Source organism: Heliangelus exortis, chromosome 1 (genome assembly GCF_036169615.1).
Source record: "Heliangelus exortis chromosome 1, bHelExo1.hap1, whole genome shotgun sequence".
Lineage (NCBI taxonomy): Eukaryota > Metazoa > Chordata > Aves > Apodiformes > Trochilidae > Heliangelus > Heliangelus exortis.
In genome coordinates this window covers 72,100,932-72,127,928 of record NC_092422.1, presented here as the reverse complement: position 1 = coordinate 72,127,928, position 26,997 = coordinate 72,100,932, and the positions used below count along the sequence as shown (strand labels likewise).

The following is a 26,997-nucleotide window of genomic DNA, read 5'->3' as shown; positions in this document are numbered from 1 at the left end:
AATTTTGTGTATACCCTATAACAGGATAGGAAATGGCAAAAAGAATAACATTTTCCCTTTTTTAAGAGCTAACTGAAGAAATTGCAAGTGGGTTTTTTATTGCCTGCGGCAGATTTTATTCCAAGAACATAAATTTAAAGTTTTCCGTTTATAGTGCACTGAACAGAAAAATACTGCCACTTTGAAAACTACAGCTCTATATGATAATAGTAGCCTGCTCAAGCAGTTGCCATAGTGTATTCAGGAGTTTATTATTGTAATTCTTGTGCTATAAGCCTAGGATACATGTGTGTGTACACACACATGCATTCATGCATGCCTTATACCTTTTATTATTTTTCATACCTGGATGATCAGATTTCATACCAAATTTTATTTCATATACATCTACTGGAAGTTTAATCTATTTCATTTTCTAACTTTAAAAGTTGGCAAGTATTTTCTTGATAATCACTTAATCTACAAGTGTTTGGACTTTTAATTTAGCTTAGAGTCTTGTGTCCATTTTTGACCACGTGTTCACTTACAGTAGAGGGCCAGGGTGCAGATACCCTCCCTGTAGTAGGCATTTGGTAGTAGTCATAACACAACTAATTGTTAGAAAATATTGTTAGGAAAAAAAACAAAAAAAAAAAAACCAAACCCCACGCTATTCACACCTGCTTGGGGGTATTTTGGCCATAATTCACCAAAACCTGACGAACTGTAATTTTGCCAGAGAGGTAACACATCAAAGATTTTTGGAACATGGCACAATTCCAGTTCTTTGCTCCAGTGCCATGTGTTACTAAGAGATTTAAAATGTGTAGGATGGCATAGAGCTGTTTCATCCTCCAATGTCACTGAGTTCACTAAAATTTAAAAATTCAACTTAATTTATTTAAAAATTTAATTCATACTATGTGCTCCACCTGGACTAGATTGGAAAGCAAAGCTTCATAGTACATCCTCTTCTGACACTTTTTCACTACTGACAGACCTTCTTCTTATCTTCCTGAAAGGATGCAGGAGTAGCTGGAAAGAAAAGGAGAAGGAGGCAACACATGGCCTGCTAAAACATTGCCTACTAACTTTATTCAAATAGGTAGTGAATTATTCTGTGTATGGAGAATTCTGTATTGTTTTACTGACAAAAAATGACCTCAACATACTGGAATTTTTGACATATTCATTTTTAAGAGTAGTTTTAGGTTGTAGTCATTTCACCTCAGATATTATATTAACACTTCAGAAATACCATGTTCTAGATTGGATGTACTGATGGTGAAAAATGTTCTTTGCCAATGTCATGCTACAATTACTTTGTTAATACACCAAATGTAAATAATTATCAATATTATTAATCCCTAGTTAAAGCCAGTGAGTTACAGATAAATGTAAAGGCCATGTCAGGTCACTGTCTGCCCCTCTGGTAAGTGCTATTAGTTAGGCTGAAATTTTTATTACTGTAGTATCACCAGGTCCTGTGGTTTTACTGCTAGGTGTTTGGCTTTTCCCAAGGAGGTTAGCAGGATAATTGTTTTGCAAATTACTGCAATTTTCTGGTTGTGGTTTATATGCAGAAGGAGTGCTTGCTAACCTGTGTACAGGAGCCACAGAGTATCTGCTGTGAGAACAGCAGCAACGTGTGGCTGACAGTGCCTATGGAACAGCAGGTGATTTCTTCAGAATATAGAGGTGTGGTGCTTCCTCTGAGGAAGTGCTAACAATTCATTTTCATGGAAATCTCGCCCCACCAACACTTTCTGGTATTTTTATCCTGCTGCTTCTATACACTGCTGTGTATACTTTAAATATAGGGATCATCTGTAATACTGGAAGTCCCAGCAATGAAAATTCAGGAGTCAGCCCTGATTTCAGAGACACCAAAGCACCAGATTTTCCTATAAATAGTAATGTTTCAGAGAGTGGTGAATTGCATCTTTTATGTCCTCCTCAGGAAGTTTATTTTTGGACATTGGTTACTAGATTCTCATTTAGATCAGTGGTAAAAGTCTTCTAGACTCTAATAGTATCTCTGATCCATAATTTTTCAAGTACATAACAAATAGAAGGTATAATACAGCATTTTTGCAGCACAGCACTCAGTTGTGAAACAGCTTGACAGATTTTTTAATCTATTAATCTCAACATATGTTTCAATATGTTTAAGCATATTGAAATGTATCTACTTCAGCTTTAGTTTTAATTTCTCATGTCTCTTCTGAAAAGTTTTTGGGTGTTCTGTGCATCTGAAGGCAGTCATTCCACCAGTAAAATATTTTGTGCTTAAAACAAGAAGTAAAAAGATGCTAATTCCACTAGGGATAGTAGAAGTCCTGCCATGAGCTACAGTGACATCAGGATTTCATGTACTGCCCTGCTCACCCCATAATGCATAACTAATTGGTATGTGCTGGGGAGATGTCACAAATCCAAAGTTACTTAAGTATATATTTTTTTATTTTTAAATAATATTTGCCATTTGGCATTCACTTTGATATCCATTCTTAAAACAACCTTTTGTGGGTAGAAAAGTACTACTTATTTCAATGACTTTTTGGTAATAGTATAATTTTCTGCCAGTAATTCTGTATTTTTACAAATATGAAATTTTATACTCAAAATTCCTTCTTTCTGTGTCTGGAGACTGTGGCTTTCAATTTATGGGTCATGTTAAGTGCGGCATAGAAATATGTGCATATATAAAACATGCATATTTTTGGCCTCATCTGCCTGTTTACTCTAGTTACGGATTCTCTACCACTCTCAAGAAAAAAATAAATAAATTACTGAGCATGAAAGCTTAAGGCAAGGGCCAGTGAGTTTGAAAGATTTTCTAGCTGAACCAGCAGGCACCAACCTAAAAGTGAAAACAGAATTGCAGTGGATTAAAGAGTAATCACTGGATTGCCCAGAAAATGTAGCCCCTTAAAGGATTCATTATTCAGTCCCAGATGTGTGCTCAGCTTTGATTACCTTGGAAGATAGGCTCTTATTCCAAGATGTTTACAGTCTAAGATCAGATTTTGGCACCCTTGCTCATACTGAATAGCATTAGTCAGGGCTGAGCTGCTGCTCATTCAGGTCAAATAGATCAGAATTAGTCATCGACTGAGATGGTGGTATTTGTGTAGAACCATGACAGTGATTCAAACATCTTTCCATGAGGTGGTGATGCAAAAACAGCTTTTGCTGTTTTTATTTGTTTTTAGCATAAAAACCCCTTATGTTAAAAAAAAAAAAAAAAAAAAAAAAAAAGTTACCATTCTTCAAGAAAGAAAAACTGAATGAAATCTTTTAGGCACATGCAGGAGCAGGAGGGATTTTGAAGAGGAAAGATAGCAAAGATAGCATAGAAGAAAGCCCCATATCCCAAACACAGCCCGAGGAAACAAGCCTGAAATATTGACAGGTTTTCACTGAGTTACCAGTAGATGAGCAATGTTTAGTTTGCCTTTTTAAAATGTTGTATCCTGCCAGCCTCAAATCCCCTTCTTCTGTATCCAGCACAGCATTCAGCCTACAGGGTGAGCAGGTGATGAGCTACATAGTTGTGATGTGGAAGGGATTCCAACAACATGATTGAGATTTTGATCTGGGACTTGTGGGATTCAAAGAGTGAAGAGAAGGAAAGACACACTTCTCTCCATTTGCAGAAAAGACTTTCATCTTTTCCGTGTATTGTGGCTAGGCTGAGGAGAGATGTGGGGAGTTGTCTTCCTACTTATATCAAATTGCCAGGCTTTTCATTTTGACCAGATGCACCTTGCAATTATGGAAGCTAATGAACAGTTATAAATTAATTAGTCTTTGGCAAACCAAACTTTATTTGATCAGCATCACAGAATATACAGGAAGGCAAACTCTGTGATGAGTGTCAGTGCATTTTTAAAATTCTCTGTTTTCTTGGCAGAATGAGAGGATGCATTGCTGCAAAGAGGCAAAGTATCCTAATTTCTAAGCATACATCTGGAAGAGATGCATTTCTGCTCTTCCCACAGAGCAAGCAGGATTAAATACTGATGAGCAGTCTGAACTTTGCCTCTGTTGAACTTTTCTTTTTGCCATGGTTCATATTGGGGTTATAGGTAGCATTCCTGTCACTGCCACTGCACTCCCCACACTAATTGTCATGGAATACAGAAGGCTCAAGCACGCTTGGTTCCCAAGGCTGCTAATGAGCCCCTCGCTCTCCTCACCCTTAATGAACAAAGATTTAGTGAGGGGGTGGAGGGTGGAGGGGAATGTGTGTTTCTTCTCCATACTTCCTTTTCCCTGGTGAGAGGAGGAGGCAAGAGTTCACACAACCGAACAATGACTTTACAGTGTAAAGACGATGCAGCTGTGCCATCTGAAGCCATCCTCAGCTATGAGCAACAAAGATTAAATAGATGGTGCTGTGAAGAGGTACAGCCCTGTGAGTGTGAAGCATAGCTTTTGCTTCTGCTTCACTGACCTGTCTGCTTGCAGCAGCGATGGGCCCTAGACAGGAGCTTAGGCAGGGAGAGCTGCGTAGGGCGACTCTTTCAAAACCTCTCTCTGTAACGCCGAGAGCAGGAATGGAAGCAGAACGAAGTTTTAGTTTATCTCTGATGGGGGTGTGCTGCTGTGGTCTCCGGAAAATCTCATGCCCCCTGTTTAAAAGTCACTGATTCCTGATCCGCTTCAGGTGGTTCAGAAGGCCACTAAAGCAAGGGTAGTTCAAAAGTTTTAAAAATAGAGGGCACCCACACAGAAGTGCGGGCACACGTGCACACACAAACTCCTAAGAAAATAAGGCATTTCACTTCCTTATTCTCTAGATACTCCTCTTGTACTACAGATTAGGATCATCTAAAATTAGGATCACCCAAAAAAATTTGGGTTAAACTATTGTTTGTCATTCGTTTCATCCATCTTTGTGCATTTCAGTTATGTCACTGTGTGATCCTGTGGCTATATTTATCTCTGCAAATATGCATATGATATATGTTTGTGCATATGTGCATATATGTATATATGATGAATACAGGTACATATAAATACATCTATTTGTGTTCGTGAAATACATAGGTTTGTATTACTGTATTATATATATATTATTTGTAATATATAGCTTATTTTCTTAGAAACAACATTCCTTTCAGGTATATATTTACAGTGGTAAACAGACATACTATTGCTATATATTGCACAATAGTACATATAGTTCATATATTGCATATATATATAGTACATATATTGCATATATGTACTATTGCTATATTAGCAAATGAAAATTTTCCTCTGTGAAAATAACTTAATTTTAATAACATTGAGAGAGTTAGGGTTATCAGGTATAATACTCTGGACTAATCCTTGCACAGTGCTTTACAGAGGTGAGGTTTTTTTAAAAAGTTTTACTGGTAGATGAATGAAGCCAAAAGCAGCATCTGCAGGAGAAATATCATTTTGCTGTAATAAGCCATTTGAAGGCTGTCATTTGCGTTTTTAATAATGCACAGAAGCATCTGCTGTTTTCCTTGACTGCACGAGAGACAAAAGGAAAGACAAACTGAGAGGATATTTTGCATACTTAAGTGAACAGAGGCGAGACAACAAAATAAAGCAGTCCATGTTTAAATACCTTGACGTGTGCATGTGCAGGTTCAAAACTTTTAGATTGCTCGCCCACCTGCCCGGCGTGGCGTGTCGATACCCCGGGAGCAGCGGCAAAACTTGACAACCCCCCACGGCTGACCCTTCGTGTTCTGTCCTGTCCTCCCTAATTGAACTTTCTGTGCGTTTCCAGATAGCTGACCGGCTTCCCTGGATTTCGCTGACGCCAGAGGAAAGCTTTGCCTGAAGATGGAAACACTGGAGTCGGAACTGACCTGCCCTATCTGTCTGGAGCTGTTTGAAGACCCGCTGCTGCTGCCCTGCGCTCACAGCCTCTGCTTCAACTGCGCGCACCGCATCCTGGTCTCCCACTGCGCCACCAACGAGCCGGTGGAGTCGATCACCGCCTTCCAGTGCCCGACCTGCCGCTATGTCATCACCCTCAGCCAGCGGGGTCTAGACGGGCTGAAGCGCAACGTCACCCTGCAGAACATCATCGACAGGTTCCAGAAAGCCTCGGTCAGCGGGCCCAATTCCCCCAGCGAGACCCGCCGGGAGCGGGCGTTCGACAGCAACAGCATGTCCTCCTGCGAGAAGGTCCTCTGCCAGTTCTGCGACCAGGACCCTGCCCAGGAGGCAGTGAAAACCTGCGTTACCTGCGAGGTGTCGTACTGCGAGGAGTGCCTGAAAGCCACTCACCCCAACAAGAAGCCGTTCACCGGCCACCGGCTCATCGAGCCCATCCCGGACTCCCACATCAGGGGATTAATGTGCTTGGAGCACGAGGACGAGAAAGTGAACATGTACTGTGTGACTGACGACCAGTTAATCTGTGCCTTGTGCAAACTGGTCGGGCGACACCGTGACCATCAGGTGGCAGCTTTAAGCGAGCGCTATGACAAGCTAAAGGTTAGTGCTACCTTTCAGCCTTTCTAGTATGTGGTTGGGGAGGGAAGTGTCCTTTGGTTGCATGCTAAAATTCCTTGTTTGGGCAGGTGCTGGTACAAGGAGATTCAAGGTCTCTAATCAGACAAGATACGTGTATACAACTATGTGTGCATTTGCTCATCTACGTTGAAAAGGTGTGGGATTTTGCGTAAGGAAAGATTCCTCAGTTGGATTCCTCTGTGGATATCATAAGGAATAAGCAGCATATACTACTGTTTAGATGAATTTTCTTGCCTACTTACAGCATTGTTCATGGCAGCTGGCAAGGTTTAATGCTGACTGCACATACACAGGCACTGATGGAAATGTCAGGCATTCTTTGCTCTACTCATGATTACTTTTCATTTGGTTGCTTTCATTGTCAAAAGCCTTTGCATTGCTGCTAACAGGAGATGCATTTACCCGTGCTGGCTTCAGGAATGCCAGCTGCTGCCTCCAGACAGGGAAACCGAATGCTAGCTCCCCTCTTCCTGCCCTACCTTCCACCTCAGCTTGCAGGTCATGCAGTCCAGGAAACAAAACCAAAATTGTTTCTGAGCTTCTTACGGCATTCCTAGGGTTGGGTGAGCTCCTGGCACATCCTCTGCCAGGTAGCTGTGTGGCTGTGGCAGCCCCTGGTCCCACACAGGATGCTCTGGATGGGGTGGCAGCAGGCAGGCAGGTAGGTCACAGGGTTCTCTGGGGGCTCCCCAGGCTTCCAGCAGAGGCGAAACTCACGCTGAACAGTGAGGCCACAGCCTCCCATTATTCTGGCTGTATGTTCCTCTCATGCTGATTTAGCTATGGCTTTAGAGAAAAGGCAGGAGTTAAGGATCCCATACTTCTCTCCCTCCTCTCCTGCCTGATGGTATGTTTGTACCTGTACCTGGCTGGGGGGGAATTTTTAAAGATGGACTGCGACTGAGAAACCAGAAGTGTGGAGGGCAAAGCTTATCTGTCAGCTTTCTTGCTTGGAATTTTGGAGGTGGAGAAAGAATCAAAATTAATAAGTTTAAGTAACTGGAAGGGTTTTCTTAAATGTCTTCAGACAGAAATATGACTGCATATGTTTACAATAACTTTATATGAGTGCAGGTAAAACCTGCATATACATGCTGTGTGGGTTTTTTGCCTCTGCGTGTGCAGACATGTAGTTCATATTCTGTGATAATATTAATTAATGAAAGATGTTTTTTGTTTGTTTTTTATTTTGTTTTGTTTTTTTACCTGGACCTGATAGCTTCCTTTCATCTCTTAAAGACTTTTGTTTTGAGTAAGGAAGAGCTGTTATGTTTACATTTTGAATTCATTTGGTATTTTTTGTAGGCAAGGTTTTGGCCATTGATAAAATGGGACATGGACTATAAATGTGAATAGAGAGTGCATGGACTTGCAGTGCTTTTCAAGAATCCAGTAAGTTTCCTTAACAGGTGCTACTATTTATAAGCTAACAGCATGTTGCTTATAAACTTTATATGAGGAGGAATGCACTACTGAACATGAAATACCTTTAACACTAAATACTATATAAGATAGTATAATAAATACTATATAAGATAAGTATATGTTTAAAGATGTTAAAAAATAGTGAAGATTTCTCAGTGTTTGAGTACAGACATATGACAGCATTTGAAAGAAGACTTAGGTATGTATCTTCTCTCAAGATCTTTGACTTAACATTTCAGAGAGGAAAAAAATAAAATATTTTTGCCAGATCTATGACTTTCCTATGCAAAAATGCCTAGGCAAACTCTTAAAGGATTTCTCAGACAGACAAGCCACATTTACATTGGGTGTTACCCAGTATAGCTACCTTATCAGAAGCTTAATAGGATACTTTCTGCCAGCCTTCCTGAAGAGTGATTCAAGCACTAATTTAATGGTTAGCATAGGCCAGGGTCAAATAACCCTTTCCTTATAATGGCAATTCCTATCATTTATAGTATCTGTATAATTTTTTTTTTTTTTTTTTTTTTTTTTTTTTTTTGGTGTGGACTTTCTTTGTACCTAAACCATCTAGAAGTAGTTCACAGATAATTATAAGTCTCTGTGAAATCCAGTTACTATCCTCTTCGCTATGAGGCAGCCTATTTTACTTTGCTAATGCCAGTGATTGAATCAGTAACTCCAATTATGCCAGTGATTATCACAGGTTTATTCTGTGAGCCCAGGAACACTAAGCCTAGGTAGTTCTCATCCAGATCCAGTGTCCACCTTCTGTTCACAAGAAGGCAACAGGAAAACTGTGTCTTTCTTTCCTCATTGCCTCTTTCATCTCAGAAATTTATGCTGTTTTCTGCATCAAACTCCAAGAATGAGATTTTCATGTCTGTAAATTGGCACTTACTCTTCAGGAGTAAAAGAATGATCCCTTTTCACATCAGCATGTGGTAGCTGAGAGGCAACAATCTCAGGTCCATTTTCACATGTGAGTCTCCTCCTTATCATAGAATCATAGAATTAGCCGGGTTGGAAGGGACCTCAGAGATCATCAAGTCCAACCCTTGACCCACCGGTGCGGTTGCATAGAATCTAGACCATGGCACTGAGTGCCACATCCAGTCTCTTTTTAAATGTCTTCAGGGATGGAGAATCTACCACCTCACCGGGCAGTCCATTCCATTGCCTCCTTCATAAATGGCAATATGACCTCTTTGAGTCACTGGCTATGCTGACATAAATCTTAGGTAGGAGCTTGCAGATGGTCTTCATTGAATTACAGATAATGTGCATGTACCATTGGCAAATACAACTTTGAACTGGATCAGAAAATCTGCACCTAAAAAAAATGGGTTGTTGCTTGCCTTATTTCTGCTGTGGGTTTTTAAAAGACATATGGGGTTCAATAGGTAGGCTACTTAAATCTTTTTTTTAAAATTATGGAAGAATGAGCGTGCAGTAGCCAATAGTATAGTGGATTCATTAAAAAATGAGTGGTTAATTGTATCATTAAAGAAGAAAAGCAAAACTGCTTCAAGTGACACTTTTTACTTTGGGATTTTTCTTTTTAAATCAACACATTGTTGATGCTAACAACAGCCACTGGTTTTGCTCTGGGTGTCAAGCTATGCTAATTACTTGCATTCTCTTCCAGCACTGTTACTAATTATTTAAGCAATAGCTCACCCTTCATTAGGCAAAGGACAAAAGATGCCATTACAATCTAGCTCCTTTTGTGGCAAAAATGAAACCCTTTAATTAGGAGTCCTGTACACTTGTCCAAGAGAGGCGTCTGTGCTGAAGTGTGTTTAACAGCCAATGTAACAGCAGTTGTGGATGTCTGAAAATGAGAAAGTGTTTTCCTTTGCAACTGTGGCTCCAACTCTGAGATGCTTTTCTTTCTCACCTTGTGCTGAGGTGGAGGGAGTTGCTAGCACTTGTGTTCTTCTAGGATGGGTCCTTTCTTGAATACTTACACAGATACGTGATATACCTGCACACTTAGAGTTGGTTTAGTGTTTATAGATTTTTTTTCTTGGAGTTTTTTTAAGTAGATCATAGAGAGGTGAATATTAAAAAAGGAAAACTGGTAAACCCTCACCAAAATAAAGAACACAAAATAGCCTGGTGATACACTGAATTTATCAGGTGGTGGTCAAAACTATGGTATAAATTAAAAATACTTTTTAGTAGCATAAACAATGAGACCTTTAAAGACAGGAAGAGTAAATTCTTATGCTTAGCCCACCATATTATCTCAAAAATAAATTTGTGGCTAATTACTTCTGATACTGATCCATTGCTTTTTGTCTTGTTGCAATGAAAAGGAAAAGACAATTTTAAGACATTCGCTTTTTCAGTGAAAATTCATAAAATTACTACTATTATGTAATTTGTGTACTTATGTATTCTCAAGTAAGTGATAGGGAAAGTGAGAAAATTTATTATGAACAAGAGAGACTCTTCTGGGGAGAAAGAATGACAAGGTGTGGATGCGAAGATACCGCTCATATAGTACTACTGAAGAGCTATAAAGAGGTGTAACAAAAGAGGAAGATAGACGGTAAACTATACTTTTAAATGGTGTAAAAGCAGCATAACTCCATTGAAACTAATGTTTTTTTACTTCTCTTCATATTTATGGAGAGTATGGCTGCTGATGTGTATGTTCTTGCCAAAAAAAAAATGTTAGCACAATTTTTGTACTGCTTAGTCAAGAGAGATCTTTTGTTGAAATTAACTGCTGCAGGTTAGCTGTGGTTCTCCGTATTTTTGTTTGAATTTTATTAGTGCTGACATGTATTGGGCATGTCTATAAAGGCAAGGCAGCCCTCTGAAAGGCACTAAGCAATTTCTAGGACAAAAGGGAGCTGCTTGTTTGTGTGGTTTCTGTATAGTTTTAGTGGTAGAATCCATTCTTATCTCTTTTCTACACTGTTGCTTCAGGATTCAGGATTTGGTTTTCTGTGGTGTGTCAATTCAATTTGTCACAAATATTTTTTTGATGGGAAGCCATAAACTCTTTCCACTCAACTCCTATAAGCCTACTTTGGGTAAAGATAGAAGACTTTGTCAAGTCCACAGCTTCTACAAAGAGAACAGAAAAATAAATCTGCTTTCCTGATATGTATATTAGGTATTTTAAAACTTTTAATATTTAAATATCTTCGCAGAGACACTGGCAAAATATGTGTTGATGTGTTCCAACCATTTTTATTTTGCAATATCTTGTTGGTGCAACTTGATCAATTGTTGTTGTACTGTGATAAGAACCCAGCAGTTACACTTTATATGTTTACATATAAACAGCTGGGTTGACAATCCAGAAATAGTGGTTTCTGAACATGTTATGCACATACACATAAACATGTGTCTATATACTTTTTATTCATTTTATGTGCATATTTATAGTACTGATGATAGTATATATAGGCAATACTACGCATGTTTGTATGAAATACATGTAATTTCTAGAAGTCTTTAAGTTCATTAATAGCGAGAACCTTGATCTTGAATAAATACACATATACCTACAATTTAACTAAATTATATAAAGTTTCATTTGTGTGTAGGTCAGTAAAAGTATGTTTCTACGGTTCCAGTTATGCAAGTTCAGCATACACTTAAAACACTTTATCCAACCTGACAAAACGTGGAACTCATGGACTTTCATTATTATTAGATTATTATTAGATTAGATGCAGCTTGATAATATTATTAGATTAGATACAGCTTGACAGATCCTTCAGCTTACTCATTTTTTATTAAATTAAAGTGATGGATGGTAATCTCTATTAGTGTGGAATATTATCTGAGATTACTTAACCCATAAATCTATGCAAAAATTTAACTAGCTGGCTGTGCTTCAGTTTATGCAAAGGTCCAGAAATAATAAGTTGCTTCATGGGAGAGGTTTAATGTAGGAAGGAAATATTTTACTGCAACACTTATTTTTATACCTTAGTGTATGTATATTAAGGCAGACTTCAGACCATTCTCTCTTTAGTCTCAAGTGAAAGTGTTTCCTCCATCTGGTATTTCTGTGGTGGAATTTAGAAGGATAATAGAAATTTTATATGCAGTAATAACAACATTAGTCCTTTTTCAGGCAGGATTGCTTTTTGTAAGTTTTGGGGTTTTTTTGTTTTTTGGTTTCTTTTAGTTTTATACTGTTCTAGCCTAGTTTGAAGTTCCTTGTGTTTATGACTGTGGATAATGAATTAGGACTTAATGACCTTACAATAGTTATAAGTACAATGTGCCTGGTTTTTTTTTTATCTATCTAAGATCCTTTAAATAATATAAGCCATAGTTTTTAAAACTTACTTCCACAAATTTAACAGTTAGCAAGTCTATAAAAAAAGTTAATGTACTATTTGTTTCCTTTTTTAGTAGAAATGATGGTGTTGAGGGCATAATCTGTTCAGGAAGAACAGGAGAATTAAATAAAATTTAAAAAACAGTGCTGCATTATTACCCTGTTCTCATGATTGGTTTCCAGAGAATTCAATCGACTCATTTAGCAAAATGTGTTTTCATACTTTTCCATGGCTCTGGTCCAAACCATTCAGATAATTGACTTTAAGTCCTTGTTCTAGCTCTGAATTTGCTTATTGTAATGACCTCCTGAATAATAACCTCTTGAATGGCCCTTCACTGCTTATGTGTTTTTAGATATAATTCTCGTGGGTTGGAGGTGGAATATAATGCATGACAGATCTTTCCTCAAGATGAAAATTTGTATTTAAACAATAAAGAATAAAGTGATTAAAAAATAAAAATTAAGCAAATAGATGAGGTTAAGGGCAAGTAATGGACTTGTTTAGAACATTTGGTGACGGACACAGGTTGAGCCTTTGTTTAGGAAATGTAGTGTCTGCCTAGCAGGGTAACAAATGTAGTCCCAGAAACAGCAAAAGCTAGGGATAAATGGCCTTTCAAAGGCAGAACATTTACAGGTTCTAGCACAGCAGTATGTTTTCTTAAAGCTTATAAATAGAATGAGTAAGCTCAGTCTTCTAGTGCTTTGCTGGGGAGTGGTAAAACGAGAGAGTACGGGCTAAGAACACCATGGAGAGCAGGCTAAACCTCACACTCTTTGGTGCCATTGAGAGTTGTGTGGAAGAGTCTGAGTATGGGTGTCTACAAATCAGGTGATTATATTCTGAATTTATCTTAATTTATATCCTTATCCTATTTAATGCAAATACTTTAAAAAAAATAATGTTACAGTATATACATTTTCAGAAAAAGGTGAAGGTAGTGTGCTGCAAGCAGGAATAAATCCAACCCAAAACCTGGATGTAAATATCTCTCAAATAAGAATTACAGAACATTCAATATTTGGCTTTCTCTCACACTTTAATTTAATATGTTAAATTACTCCATGAAGAGAAATTCAAATTAGGTTAACTCTGCCCTGTAATGACATACAATCATAGGAGCGTGATTACAATATTTTGTTTCTTTTTTTTATGTTGAACAGCTTTCATAATTGTTATTTTTTCTTCTTTTTTTCTTCCCCATATTGTCTGAACTTATAACACAAATCCAGCAATGATCTCAGTACTTCACATTTCATGCTTTACAAGCGTGCATCTATTATTATTTTCTTTGGCCCTCTTGTTGTGGTTCTTTTTTTTTTTTTTTTTTTTTTTTTTACAGCAAAATGTGTGATTCCTAGCAAAATGATAGTACTTGTATGTATCCTCAGCACTGTGAACCTATACATAAGGGCTCATATGAATCATATGTGATGCCTAATTTGGAAAGCCTGGAGAAGGAAGCTCCTCTGGAAGGTCACGAACTACAAAGTTGTGTTGGGTTTTTAAAGCACACTTTGGACTCAAAGCCTGATTGGAGTGATATCACTGTGTGTTCCTTCTTTCTCCCATCTGTATCTACCTCTCCCCAAACCCAGCCATCCAGCCCCTGCTTTCTTCAGCATCCCTTGACCCTCCATGCAGGAAACCTTTTCTATTGTTGGGAAGGATGTTGTTGCCCCCAGGAGCAAACACCCAGACTGAGGACATGGGGCAAGGGGGTTCCTGCCCTTCAGAGCTTTCATGTCTCCTTTACTAAGTGCTCTCTCAAACAACACAGAGCCTGCTCTGCTTTTCCAGCTCTCTAAAGTTAGTGTAAAAAGGTGGAGAAAAGAAACAGAAAGTAGATTATTTTTATCATAATGTGACGATACTGAGTTCCTAGACCTTCTGTCAGTGCTTACTTAAGCAAGTTTTACCTTTTAACAGTATAAATGCTTAACTGAAAGGGCATGGTCTTCATCAATAAAAATGCTTAGTACAAGGTTGCTAGCTAGTAAGCTATTGGATTATATCATTGGATTTCTTGATAGTGTGCCTTGTGGTACCAGAAGGCTTGCTTTTTAAGATCACCTTCCTTTTTTTAATTTATCTAGGCTGAGGTGGAAGCATCACTTATTTTGCAAATTTCTCCTTTGTGTGGGCTGTTGGCCCTATGCAATCTCCCAGTTTGTGACTGCAGAAGGAGAAACACTTGCAGGGCTGTTTTGCAGTCTGACACTATTGCACTTCCAGAATTTTTGGCCTATTTGTGTGTTTGCATTGACTGTTCCAAGTTGTATAAATTTTACTTTGGAAACAACAGAGTTTGGTGTGGGATAGTTTGGGGATGCTTTTTTCCATTCTCACAACATTTTTTTTTGCTTTTTTTTTTTTTTTTGCTTTTTTTTTTTTTTTTTTTTTGCTTTTTTTTTTTTTTTTAGAAAGTAAAATATCCTTGCCAAAATGTAAATCTGTCTACTCTTTTGACAATTTGCAATTTTAGCTTCCTTACAGTATTTTGGCCATAATAGCAAAAAATAACAGTACGATCCTTTAATTAAATAATACAGCATGAGAGGGATCAAATTCAGCACAGATGAGAGATGTAACTGGAGTGCCTATGGCTAGATTTTTCTTTTCACAATTTATCTGATCAATTAGTTGTGGTATTTAGAATGATTTTCTAAACTATGACAGACCCCTCATCTATAGCCTCTTAGTGGCCCACAGAACATTGGCTGCAGAAACCAGATGCTGACAATTTGAAAAGTCAAGAATATTTTGGTGGAATAATATACAACTTCATATCTATATGGAAGGTAAGGGTTTTTTTAAAGAGGAAATCTCTGTGTGCATTTGTGACGTTGGAGTAGATGGTACTCCCCCTGTTCTATCATGTCTACCAGGTGCATCTGTACAGTATAGAAATTATTTTATTTAATTTTGCTATGGTAATTCCCAAAGAGTCAATTAAAAAAAAGTCCTGTAATATAAGATCATGTACAAGTAAGTGAGATGTAGTCTCAGCTTCAACAAATATTCATTCAACTATGCTTAGAACAAAATATGAAAGCAAGCACGGCAGGTACATAGAAATTTTATATGGTCACAGTAATATTCAGGCAAGCTCTTGGCTTCATGTAAATGCATAAGATGAAATAAGAAAAAGTTTGAAATTAATATGGGCTAGTTCTACTACTCAGCAAAGAAATTAGTGTTTGATTTCTTAGAATTATTCTGGTTTGAAATACAATAGCCTAACTTCCCCTTGTCACTAGGCTGAAAGTGATGTCTATACATCCTGTCTAATGTGCCAGTCTGATAACAAATTAATTCTGATGTCCAAGATGATGTTAGCATAGTGTTATAACAGTACTCTCTACTGACTGAAAATTTGCACTCCCTAAATTTGAAAAACAAACTGAAATTTGAGACACTCCAAAATACAAGGGAATGTCTCTCTCTTATCATATAAGAGTTTCTCCTCTATCTCATAAATGTTTTAGATTTTATTCTTAATGAAATTAGGTTTTTGTTATCACATTCTTTTTGTAGAGGGTATTCAAAATAAAATGAGACAAAAAACCTGGTAGAATGAGAAAAGATCTTTCATGTAACAAATGCAACAACTCATATAAATTACAATAAATAGTAATAAAATGTATAGTCCTTTCTCAAAAAATGAAAAATACAAAAAAATATTTTTTTTTATTTTTGATACTGTTACTTCCTAGTCTCATACTGCACGAATCATTTCATAAACTGTAACTTACTGTATGCTCAGCCGTTGTTGGTGATAAACCATCATTGTTAATATCAGGACAGATGAAGACAGGAGCAGCAATCTGTTGTTAGACTGAGTGGAAAGAGGGGGATGAAGCTCTTGTGTTCCAGGGTTAGCAGCAGGATGAGATTGTCAATATACTCATTGTTCAGAGGTATGCCTAAAATCATGAGCTACCCCAGCATTTTTTTCTGTATTGTTTCCTGTAATCCTGTAATCAAGCATTTTGAGTTACATGCTTTAAGGGTATTTAACTTCAGTTTTGCTTCAGAAGATAAACACAAAATACAAATAAGTAGTGCTGAAAGATGTAGCATGCTCGAAGTACTAGAGCTGGAGGAAGGCGTCGCTAATTTGAAGCTGATGAAGAAAATACAAATGATATAAGTGCTTCCCTGATCAAACTAATCCAGTTTTTCTCTTTTAAGGTTTGTTTGCACATATATGGCTGCCATTACAACTTGCCAAAGTCTCCTGTTTTCCCCATGATGTTGATACAGAGATTTCATGCTATCTGCAAATAACAATGTCGTTTCAGGCTTGTAATGCATTTGAATGTCAGAGAATTCTGAATTTCCATATGTAAGTCGACTTGACAGGTAAAATTAGTTAAAGGTAAAAAAGACGAGATATCATCCTTCAGGAACTACTAGAGGAACAAAAACCTTCTGTGCCAAAGTAAAAGAGAAGAACCTGTATTGCTGTATTGTTTATATGGATGGGGTGCTTACCAACAGAACACCAGAGCTTTACTCAAAGGCTGCCTGGCAGTGTCTCAAGGTTCCCATGTTATAGTAACCATCCCACTGAAACTCATCTCTCTCCTTCTGGAGGTTAACTGGAAATTTGGAAGTGTGAGGCTTTATTCCCAAGTTTTGTTATTTGCTATGGTACAGTCAAACTTTAAAAGAGATTAAAGGCAGGCAGCTGTTCACAACGTATGTGTCTCATGGTAGAGGCATTAAGCAGACTCATTAGGCTATAGCTAATGACAGTGTGTGCAGACTTTATTCCAGACTGAGCCAGCAGCATATGGCTCAATCATATAACTCATTCAAACTGCATCTGAACTATATCATTCTTAATAATAAGACACTAAAGAGAAGAAAACATTCTGATCGGTGTATGGATGATGGTTCATCTGAGTAGGTATTTAAAATGTTTTATGTGTGGCTAAAAGTCTCTAAACACATACACACAAGAAATTCCATCAAAGGAATAATTGAATGCCTAATATATTGCAAATAATATTTGATTAATATTATCATTTTTTTAAAAAATAGATTTTGTAAGTCCAAAAATAGATGTTTTCAATGCCTTTCCCCATGTACCAGACTTGTCTATATTCTGAAAAATATAAAAGGGCAAAAATGTATGTGCAGATACACAGGAGATTAATGGAGATAAATGCTCAGGAGAGAAATTCCCTGAATTTTTCCAGCAATTGTGGTCCTCCTGGTGTCTGTATGGTCTTTCCTATGATTCCTTGCTTCCCCTGTGTAGGCAGATGCTGGGGGCTGCTGGGGCAGTGGGTCACTCCAGTGCTGGGGCTTTCCCATTGCACAGAGTCATTGATGTTAAGCTTGGCTGGAGTGAGCTGTGTTTGCTTCTCTGAGAGTTGGTGCTTGCTGCTGGAAGGCTGGCACTGAGGGTTAGAATGCATCTGTACATTGAAAACTCAACTGTGTGAGGGAGCTCCTGCATTGAGCCCCTTTTTCAACCTGAGGGGTGGTAGGTGCCCATTTACCAAAAGGACCCGCTTGAGATACCTAGTGAGGTTATGAAAGCTTTGGGTGAGGTTATATGATGTTGCAACAATTTATTTCATGTTCTTTAAGTATGGGCAGGCATTTTTCTCTCCCCTCCAATTGAGTGTAACCTTCAGTTTAAAAAAAAAATTGCTGCAGTTTAGGGCGGAAAAGGGCTTTATATTAGATGTACAATAATGTTTTCACCCTTTTTTCAGCATTTCTTAGGATCACTCTTGAGAAAAAAGTGACCTTTTCACTCAGATCCAGCAGATAGAGAGGTCACCATGAAGCCTTTTTGGGGTTTATATCTAGTCTCTCGCTCTTCTGAATTAGCTTTCTTTTCAGACTTGGTAGATGTGCTCCACCTCTCTTGAAAATCTGGCACACAAAAGTTCTTATGCAGGCAGGATGTTATGAATTACTGTAGTTCTTCTTGGGTAAAAATATTGTCAGAGCAACCTGTTTTCATCCCTTTAATTTACTTGATTACTTCCAGCTTTGTCTGTACTTATACAAACTGAAAACCTTTGTCTGAACATATAGTGAATTGCTCTAAGCAATACCACCTCTTTAGGGTAATTAATTTAGAATCTTGTCTTTTGGTAAAAGAGCCTGGTTAAAGGAGAAAAGGAAGAATGGAAAAGTGAAAACCTAATTAAACAGGTTTTTTAACACCTGAAAAATATAAACATCTCAATTTTGAGCCATTCTAAACAGGTTCTTGTTCTGCTTAAAACTGTTTGCAAATTCTCACTTGAAAGGAAAATAATTTTTCTGTCAAATAAACTAAAACTACTCTTTAATAAAAATCAAAAATAAAAACAGGCAAACAAAACTGATTTGGAGTCCTACTCTTAAATCATAATATTTAATTTCAGCACTGTTAAAGTCAGCGAAGGCTTTAGATTTTAATGTCACCAGTATCAAAATAATTTTGAATAAATTAGGAGTCTTTTTTTAGTCTGTTGTTGCCAGTATTGTGTGCAGAGTTGAGTGTTTGCAGTATAGGGATAAAAGTAAATTGTTGGGTTATGTTTGAATGATTGTCACAAGCTGCAAATTCAGATGCGGGAGGGCTTATTCTGTAATGACTCTGCTCACAGTTAGCAATGAAATTGTCACTCCAAGGAAGAAAGCAATGGAAAAGTAAAGGAGAGGATGCCTGGGTTTTAATTTATTTTTTTTTTTTTTCCCTAATATGTACTATTTATGATAAGAACCCCATTTCACCCTGGAGGTCAAGGCAGCAGTGCCTCAGTGAATGAGTCCAGCTTGCAGAACTGAATCATCTGTCACGTGTTTTCCTTGGAGGAACTCGTTTCCTTCCTGAGGAGGGCTGCGAGGTCAGGCAAATATCCGATCTTGGAAGCTGCCTGTCTCAGGGCTGCTCTCTCTGAGTCATTATTTCTACAGAAAAAGTCGTAGGGAAAGTCTGTCAGAAACCCCGGAGTGCAGCTAAGTGCTTTGGTAACGCGAGGCCATTTTAAACTGGGCATGCCAGGTAGAAAAGTATTTCAAAGCTTCAGGGGGTTTTGCTCTTTTATGTAGTATAGACATCATTTCAGCATTCTTGTTTGAGAGTCAGAATTCATGTAGCTGTTTTCTAGTGCTGTGAAGCAGTAAGAATTTGGTAATGCAAATGAAAGGCCTCCTGCCCAGTCTTAAAAGTTCAGCCCTGTTACTACATTTGCAATATATTTAGTGTAGGCCAAATTCTGGCCTTAGGCCTACCAGCAGAATCCCACACTGCTTCAGCAAATTTTATTGGGTTTTTTAAATTATACTTAGTAATTATTTACTTATTTTTTAAGTACTTACTACTGACTATTCTGGGTTTTTCTTATTGATACCATTAGCATTGAGGGTACATTATGGTATCACTAAACAGATTTAACAAGCCTGCTACTGCCAAAAAATGGTTCATCCTCTTACATTGCTCTCCTTCTCTCCTTCCTGCCTGCTGAAGCAGCTCGAGCACTCGTGTCCCCCTTTGGTGAGCTGATTCCCTGTCTTTCCTGCCAGCATTCCCTGGCAATGCAGAGCTGCAGGCATGGGTGAGGTGGGACTGCTGAGCCTGCTCCATTTCCTCCCTCCTCAGACTCCCAGCTGCCTTCACTAAAAGCACGAGTGTTCTCTAGAAAGGTTGCTGTGCTAGGTGCTGATAGCAGATACACAAGATGGGTGGCCAAAATACAATTTCCTACCAGCCAAATCAGTTTAATGTCTGGCTCCTGTGAGTCCACCATTTCTGCCTCTGCCACCCCATCCCACAGTGATATTTCCCTGCCTCCTCAGCATCTCTGCCATTCTGGTCCAGTCCCATCCACCCTGAGCCATGCCAGCTGTCAAGGCTGGTGAAACAACAGCCCCACAGTAAGTGAATAATTTCTTGGGTGTCCTCAAGGGTGGTGAAACAACAACTCCACATAGTAAGTGAATAATTTCCAGAATGTCTAGCAGGCTGAAATAACTCAGTGATGGGTCAGATTTCTCTGGTTCTGGCACAAAATAAAGATGAAGATCTTATAGGGAGTAAAGTGATTGAATGGACTTTAAATGCTTTCCTAAGCAAGGAGGAGCAATTCCAATTTTAGCCTTCAACTGTGTATAAAAAAGGGGTATAGCAACTTCTCTATGTCCAGTTCTTTTAAGGGTTGCTCTCTTTATCACCACAGGCTGCTGTTCAGATGAGCAGATGTGACTCTTGACATTGAGTCAGCCTTTCAGAATCTGGGAAAAGTTGAATAAAGAAAGATTTTCTTTTTTCCTTGTGTCATTAAGTGGTCAAGAAGTATTTTTGCCAGCTGTATAAAACAAAGCAAAATAAACTACAGAGGTAGAAAAGTGGTGTTAGAATTATACCTATACAAAGACATTTTTCAGTACAAAAATTCCTCACAGAAGTTACACCCCACACAAGATGTTAGCATTCTGGCAAAAGCTCCTGATGTAGCTTCTAATGTGAAGCTGTGGCTTTTGTTTGGAATAGCAGCAGGAGAACAAACTTTATCTTTGGAGGCTTTTACCCCCCTATTGTGAATTTAGCCAGAAAATTAAGCTTTACATCACCCCCTACTATGTGCTTAGAACTTAGTGTAAGTCATCCAGACAGTTCCAAAAAAATGAGCAAATACTTCACAAATCTGGCTTAAAATTTGGGCTGGAAAGCAGTCACAGGGGTAATTTGTTTTAGATTTCCTTGAGAACCCTTACTGGATTTCTAGTAGGGATATAATATTTTCTTCTTTGGGGAAAGTTCAGCCATGAAAAATATGGACAAAGCTGAGGGATTTGTTATTTATGTATTTATTTTGATTTATACACATGACTTTTATAATAGTCCTGGAATATTCCTTGAAATACGGTGGAATGGATCTGCCTGTAATTCCTTTTTAACCACAAACCAGCAGGACTTCAATAGCTGAGCTGCAGCAGGTGTAGATATATCTGACTTATAAGAACTCCTGTCAGAGATCTCCCACTTTCTCACAGACTGCAGGATCAAATGGGCTTGGGAGTCATGCTCATTATAACAGGCTATTCTAAACTAAATAAAGACCAAATTCCAAAACACATCAGAGTTAATTTACCATTGTGTTCACCATATACTGTAATGAATCCTCATCAAATGAATGCAGCTGTTATGGTGTTGTATCCAAAATAATGTAATTAAATTGCTGCTTGGGGAATTTTAGTATATAAATTTGGCAGAGACTCTTTACTGGCAATTCATCAGTGGAGTATTTATAATCTTATTCAGAGAGGTGATCCTGTTTTCTGTCATTCTAAGAACAGAGAGAGGAGAAACAGAACCAGGATGACAAATGGCCAGACCAAAATCTGAAACAAGAAACCACAAGAACATAAGGCTAATCCAAGCCATGCTGGAAAGCCTATTGGGAAGGCAAGGGGAGGGCAGGAGGAGAAACAATGGATGGGTTATATTAGAAAAATTCTTCACCACAGTCTGTGGTGTCAAGATCAATAAGGAAAGAGAATCCACCAAAGGGAGCCTTGCAGGAGCCACAGCTTTGCCACTGTCAGGGTAAGAAGAGTCCCAACCCTAAGCTAGATGAGCAGACTCATCCTCCCCACCTGCTCCTCTACAAAAACATCCTCCTGCATGTTGCCAGTGAGCTTGTGGATGCTTGATCATAATTTAAGAAGCCTTATCTGGAGGAAAGTGGTGACACTGGGCAGCTTGGTGTCTCATGTGATAAATTCCCTCAGAGCTGTCAGGACCCAGGCTGGCATAGGAAGATATTACACACAACTCAAACATTTGTAAAAACTTCTGTGATGAATGTGTGCTGAGCACACCATCATTGGCTTTGCTTGAGCTGTTCAAGAGCAAACAGGCAGTCACTGGAGTGCCAAGAGTTCGGATGAAGTGTATAACAAAATAATTTTCTTGGTTACAAAACTGTAAAACTAAAAGCAGCGTCTCATCAGATTTTATTTGTACTTTATATTAAAAGTGACCCCAAGTTAAATTTCAGTTTCAGGAGAGACAAATTTGAATTGGGGCCAAATCTGAACCTTTAAATGTTTGTGTATAATAAGCCTTACCATGCCCATTCTAATTAAACATATATGAAATATTGCAGCTTAAGCTATACTTTAGTTTAACAGCTATGTTTCTCTTCCTTAGCATGTAGAAACACTCCTGGGATTGTGTTTCCAATATGAATACGCAGTATTATGGTGTCAGAATTTGATATACCTGAATATTTAACACTGCATGTTCCCAAAGGAGTTATCTAACTGTTCAGCTTAGGGACATCTGGTAAAATGAAGCCAACAAAGTTCTGCACATTATCTTCTTTTATTTTAATATTTTTTGTTACTATTCCTTACTGTATAGCAGTTGCTGACAAAGTTGCAGAAGCAGCAGCTGACAGTAGTGTCAGCAGAAGTAATTCAGAGTAGGTTTGTATGTGGTGGCAAGGACAAAGAGGAAAATTCCAGGCTTTTGATGAAAAATAGAAAAAAATCATTTGCTAAAAGAAAACTGTAGAGATTAAATGTTGAGATTAGTGGTATGTTCAACATTAAAGTTCACAGAACATCTTTGATGTGGAAAGAACATTTTAAAATACTAAGAGCACGGAGTACAGAGAAGTTGAGGATTGCTACAATATACATATACTTGGAGAAAACCTATATATTTAGGTTTTATATTCTTTCTACCTTAAGGTTTAAAACAAGAAGACTAAATGAGCATGCTGTATCCTTCTGTTGCTCAGCATTGGCCAGTAAACAGTCTTTAGGATAGGAATAAAAAATAGTTATTAGAGCTAACATTTGGCCTCAAGGTAAATGTTCCAGCAACATAAATCTACTCTAGCAACAGACTGATGTCTCCTGATTTTGAACTGCCAGAGGGGAAGTGAAAAGAGAAACAGGCAGGGTGGGATTTGTAGGTCAGTCACGGATTTCATTTAATTCATTTGTTTATGTAGCTTTCCAAAACCAAAGCTGTCTGAGATTTAGAAAACCAAATATTCGTATCTTCTTAGAGGTTTCCCAAATGACAGAGTGCTGGCAATCTCAGCGAGAGGCTGAAATCATTTGTTACCATGTTGTTTCAACTCACAATAAGCTTTCCAGTTATCCTGGATTTCATATGTAATACCTTCAGCATTTGCTGAAGGCAGTTGGGTGTCCCTATCCCATATCATACCCAAAAAAATTGTTGTAGCAGTTGCTTAACAAATCCACTGGGATTTTTTTTAGCAGCATTACTGGATGATGACGTTGGGTTTTGGCCTGTCTTGTCAGGTTAATTGGCTGCTGTAAAGTTTTGCAAAGTCACTGAGAAAATGCTGGCATAACTTGGAGCTTCTTGGAAGGATCAGACTGGCCTTATCCTGCAATTTAATCAATGGAGTTGGGAAACGTTTTTAGTGACCGCAAATTCAACACAAATGGGATTTTGATCCTAAAGCTGTTTCCACTTTTGAGTAGAACTGCAGAATCTGTTTGGGGTGAGGAAAAAAAATAGCCTGGAGATAAATTCTAGTCATGTTGCCCCTCTTTTCAGCCACTGACTTGGGGATTATGGCATTTGATTTCTGTCTCAGCGTGAGAGCTTTGGAAACCACACATCCCTCTGCAAAAGCACAGCATCTCCAAGGAGAAAATTAGGGAATTTGGAATGTGCTCTTCTTTTATTTTTTTCCTCTTTCTCTTCATTATGTTTTGTGTCTTTCGCTTGTGAGGGTAGAAAGAGATTCTTCATCTCATCCTTTTTCTGGTGCCATGCATGGAGTTTCTTGTGTCTAGCCAGCCAGAGGTGCTGGGCTCGACCATCCCTGGAGTCTGCAGTCTGAGTGCTTTGGGCAGCAGAGCACATGGCCTCAATACTCACACCACAGCTGAAACAGCATTCACAGCAGAGACATCATTGTCCATGTTTGCCCTCCTGCTTAGTTGTCCTGGAGCCTGGAAGTTAAGTCTTTCTTAGAAAAGGAAGACCTCCAGGTCAAATTTGTTCTTCTCCAGTCCAGGGTGGGGACAAGAGCAAAGAGACACAGTCACTTTTCTGATTCCAGTGTTTCAGTGTGGTTGCTAACCCAGAAAATCAGTTACAGTTAAAAATCAGTTAAATAGCCCTACACATGGTGCAGAATAAGGTAATATTCAGTATGACAGTGATTATGTCTGGCCTCCATGGATGCCTGCAGAGGCTGCTTTCCATGTGTTAGCTTGTTTACCCCTTTTTACTTCTTTACATTCTCCAAAGAATTGCTGTATTCTGTGCAAGCTTATTTAAAATAGACATGCAATTCGTTAAGAGAATACTGACTTTTTTTTTTTTTTTTTTTGACACAATAGTTCTACAGAGCGGTCTTAGATGAAGTTCAGCTAATTTATATATACTAACAATAGTGAGCTGATACTTCCTCTGATACTGATATTTGGCAGAGGGGACCAGAAGGAAGTGTTTCAATCCAATATATAAGAAAACAGCGAAAGGGAAAAAAGAGACTTCCTCCTTATTATGTGAAGAAAATAATATAGTACAAACAATTCCCACCCATTAAAATGCCCTTTTATTCTTCCAGCCTGATTTGGGATTTGTAGTCAGTTCTATTTTGATCATTTTACTCTCTTTGCAACATCCCATCTTTGCTTCCTCATATCCATGATTTGCCTTTGTGTGTGGTGCATCTAATTCCAGCTGTTAGCATTCAAAGATCATTAACCAGGACACTTATTACTTAAGAGTAGTGGCCAAAGCTTAGACTATTCTGGACCAGCTGTTGTGGCTGGATTTTTGTGGTCCTCAAATCCCGTTATTTCTGAATACCTTCGTCTTTAATCAACTGTCCGGCTATAATTTAGAGCACCAGTGCAATAGAGAGCACCAGTGGGCCAAGTTCTCTCAACAGGGATATTTAAATCAGCTTTCAGTAATTTTGCAAATCCCAAGGTTAAATCGCAGGTTGAGAAGCTTCCCACAGAGTTTCTGAAGAAAAAAAAACTTTGTTCCATGCTGGCAGCTTTTTGAGTGTTTGCATAAGTAATCACCGTGGTTAGTGAATGGTATGTTTTTCCATTACAAATGAATAATAACTGGAGGGGAAAGAAGGAAAGATTTTTTCACTCTTCTTTTTTTTTTTTTTTTTTTTTTTTAATCAATCAGTACCATGACGATGTTTTTTTCTTTCATGTAAGGGAGGTGTTATAGACTGAAGCACATGGCTTCTGAGGCTCATTTTTTCTTATCACTATTAGAAAACTCTTTGTTGGGGACTTGTCAGTGATATTTCACCCTCAGAGTGCTGAGGGGCTTCTGTTGTTCACAAGCCACACAGTGTAGAAGAATTGAATTGTTCAAAGAATTTTCCATCAGAAGCATGCCACAAAGCCTCATGTGAATCTGGCTTGGAAACCCTGGGGCAGTGTGGATTTTAACAGCAGAAGGGACTTGGGGAGTTGCTGCCAGATCTGGTGGAACCCAGCACCAGGTTTTAAAATGTGACAGAAAGAAGCATTTCTGATCCCAAACAATCAAAAAAATGGCAGTAAGTTCTGCGATGCCTTGGAAAAAGCGGATTTCCAACCACAGGACATAATAAAGCAATAAATACCAAAAGAGTGATGTTCTCTTCTGCACTTACATGTTGGTTGCAGCTAAAAGCTGCCTGGAGGCTTAACATCTTATGGAATGCACTCCTGACAATTAAAATTATCCAGTTAATAAGCAATATGGGAAAAGCTGATTTGGTCAAAGTTTTAGTTGATTTCTCTTCATTAAAAATAACTGCTATCATAGAGAACCTTTCATTCTCAGAATATCAGAAGCTGAATTTCTTGATGGACTCTCATTCACGAAGATACTCTATTGTTTAGTTTTTATTTAAGTATAAATTTGCAATTGCAATTTTTCAATCACAGAATAAAGTTAGAAAGAGCCAATTTTTTTTTTCTGTGGTTGCTGAGTGTGAGCCAGAGGTTCATTGCCAATGAGGCAACTTGTTTTAAGAAGGTGATGCTTTTTGGAAAATAAAGTACTGATACTCCAGAACACAGATGATGGCAGCAAAAAGCATTTATCCTTTTCTGGAAAATAACTCCTTATTAGTTGAACTGAAATTTATTAATGATGAACAAGCTATAGTACTATTTTTAACCCAGCTTTTCAGCTAAGTTTAGCTTGTCTACTGACAACACAGCTATGCTGTGTGAACTCTGCATCAGACCAGAGGGATGTTTGCTATTAGCTTTGTCCATTCTGCTCAAGTGAACTCTGTGGGAGAGATGGGCAAGGAAACTTACTCTGGTTCCCTGATTCTGGCTCACTAAATTTCAGCAGTACTCATTGTTATGATATATTCTTATTCTTATCCCCAGCAAGCTTGTAATGAAAAGCTTCCATACACTCAGGTTTTCTTGTTTGAGTTTTCTCTTTCAGGACTTCACAAATTTTAAAGGCTGTAAAAGAGTCCTCAGAATTTCCAGATGGTAACTCTAACCACATGCTTTTAATTTGGCCAATCTTCATCTGCAATCCTAAATATCTTTGGGATTTTCAGCCATCACCACCCAGGAATGTGCATGCTGCTCTGCACCCATACATGAGAGTTCTGATGCTCTTAGGACATCCCAGCCTTCCCGAAACTGGATATCAGATACTCACTTTCAACCATGTAATAAGCCTTCAATAGGTCCCTGGGAAGTATCACACTGCCCAGATGGCCTTTGCAGCCCCCAAAATTCTATATGC

At 38.3% G+C, this 26,997-nt stretch overlaps 1 protein-coding gene across 5 annotated transcripts in view; it reads left to right on the top strand.

Moving 5' to 3' along the window:
- MID1 (midline 1) overlaps window positions 1–26,997 on the top strand; it is a 250,762-nt gene that overhangs the window by 145,013 nt on the left and 78,752 nt on the right. For all 5 annotated transcript variants that reach the window (XM_071748004.1, XM_071747994.1, XM_071748015.1 and 2 more), the window contains exon 2: window positions 5,753–6,468. In XM_071748004.1, coding sequence (XP_071604105.1) covers window positions 5,809–6,468 — 660 coding nt within the window. In that variant the 5' untranslated portion in view covers window positions 5,753–5,808. The remainder of the gene's footprint in view (window positions 1–5,752; window positions 6,469–26,997) is intronic.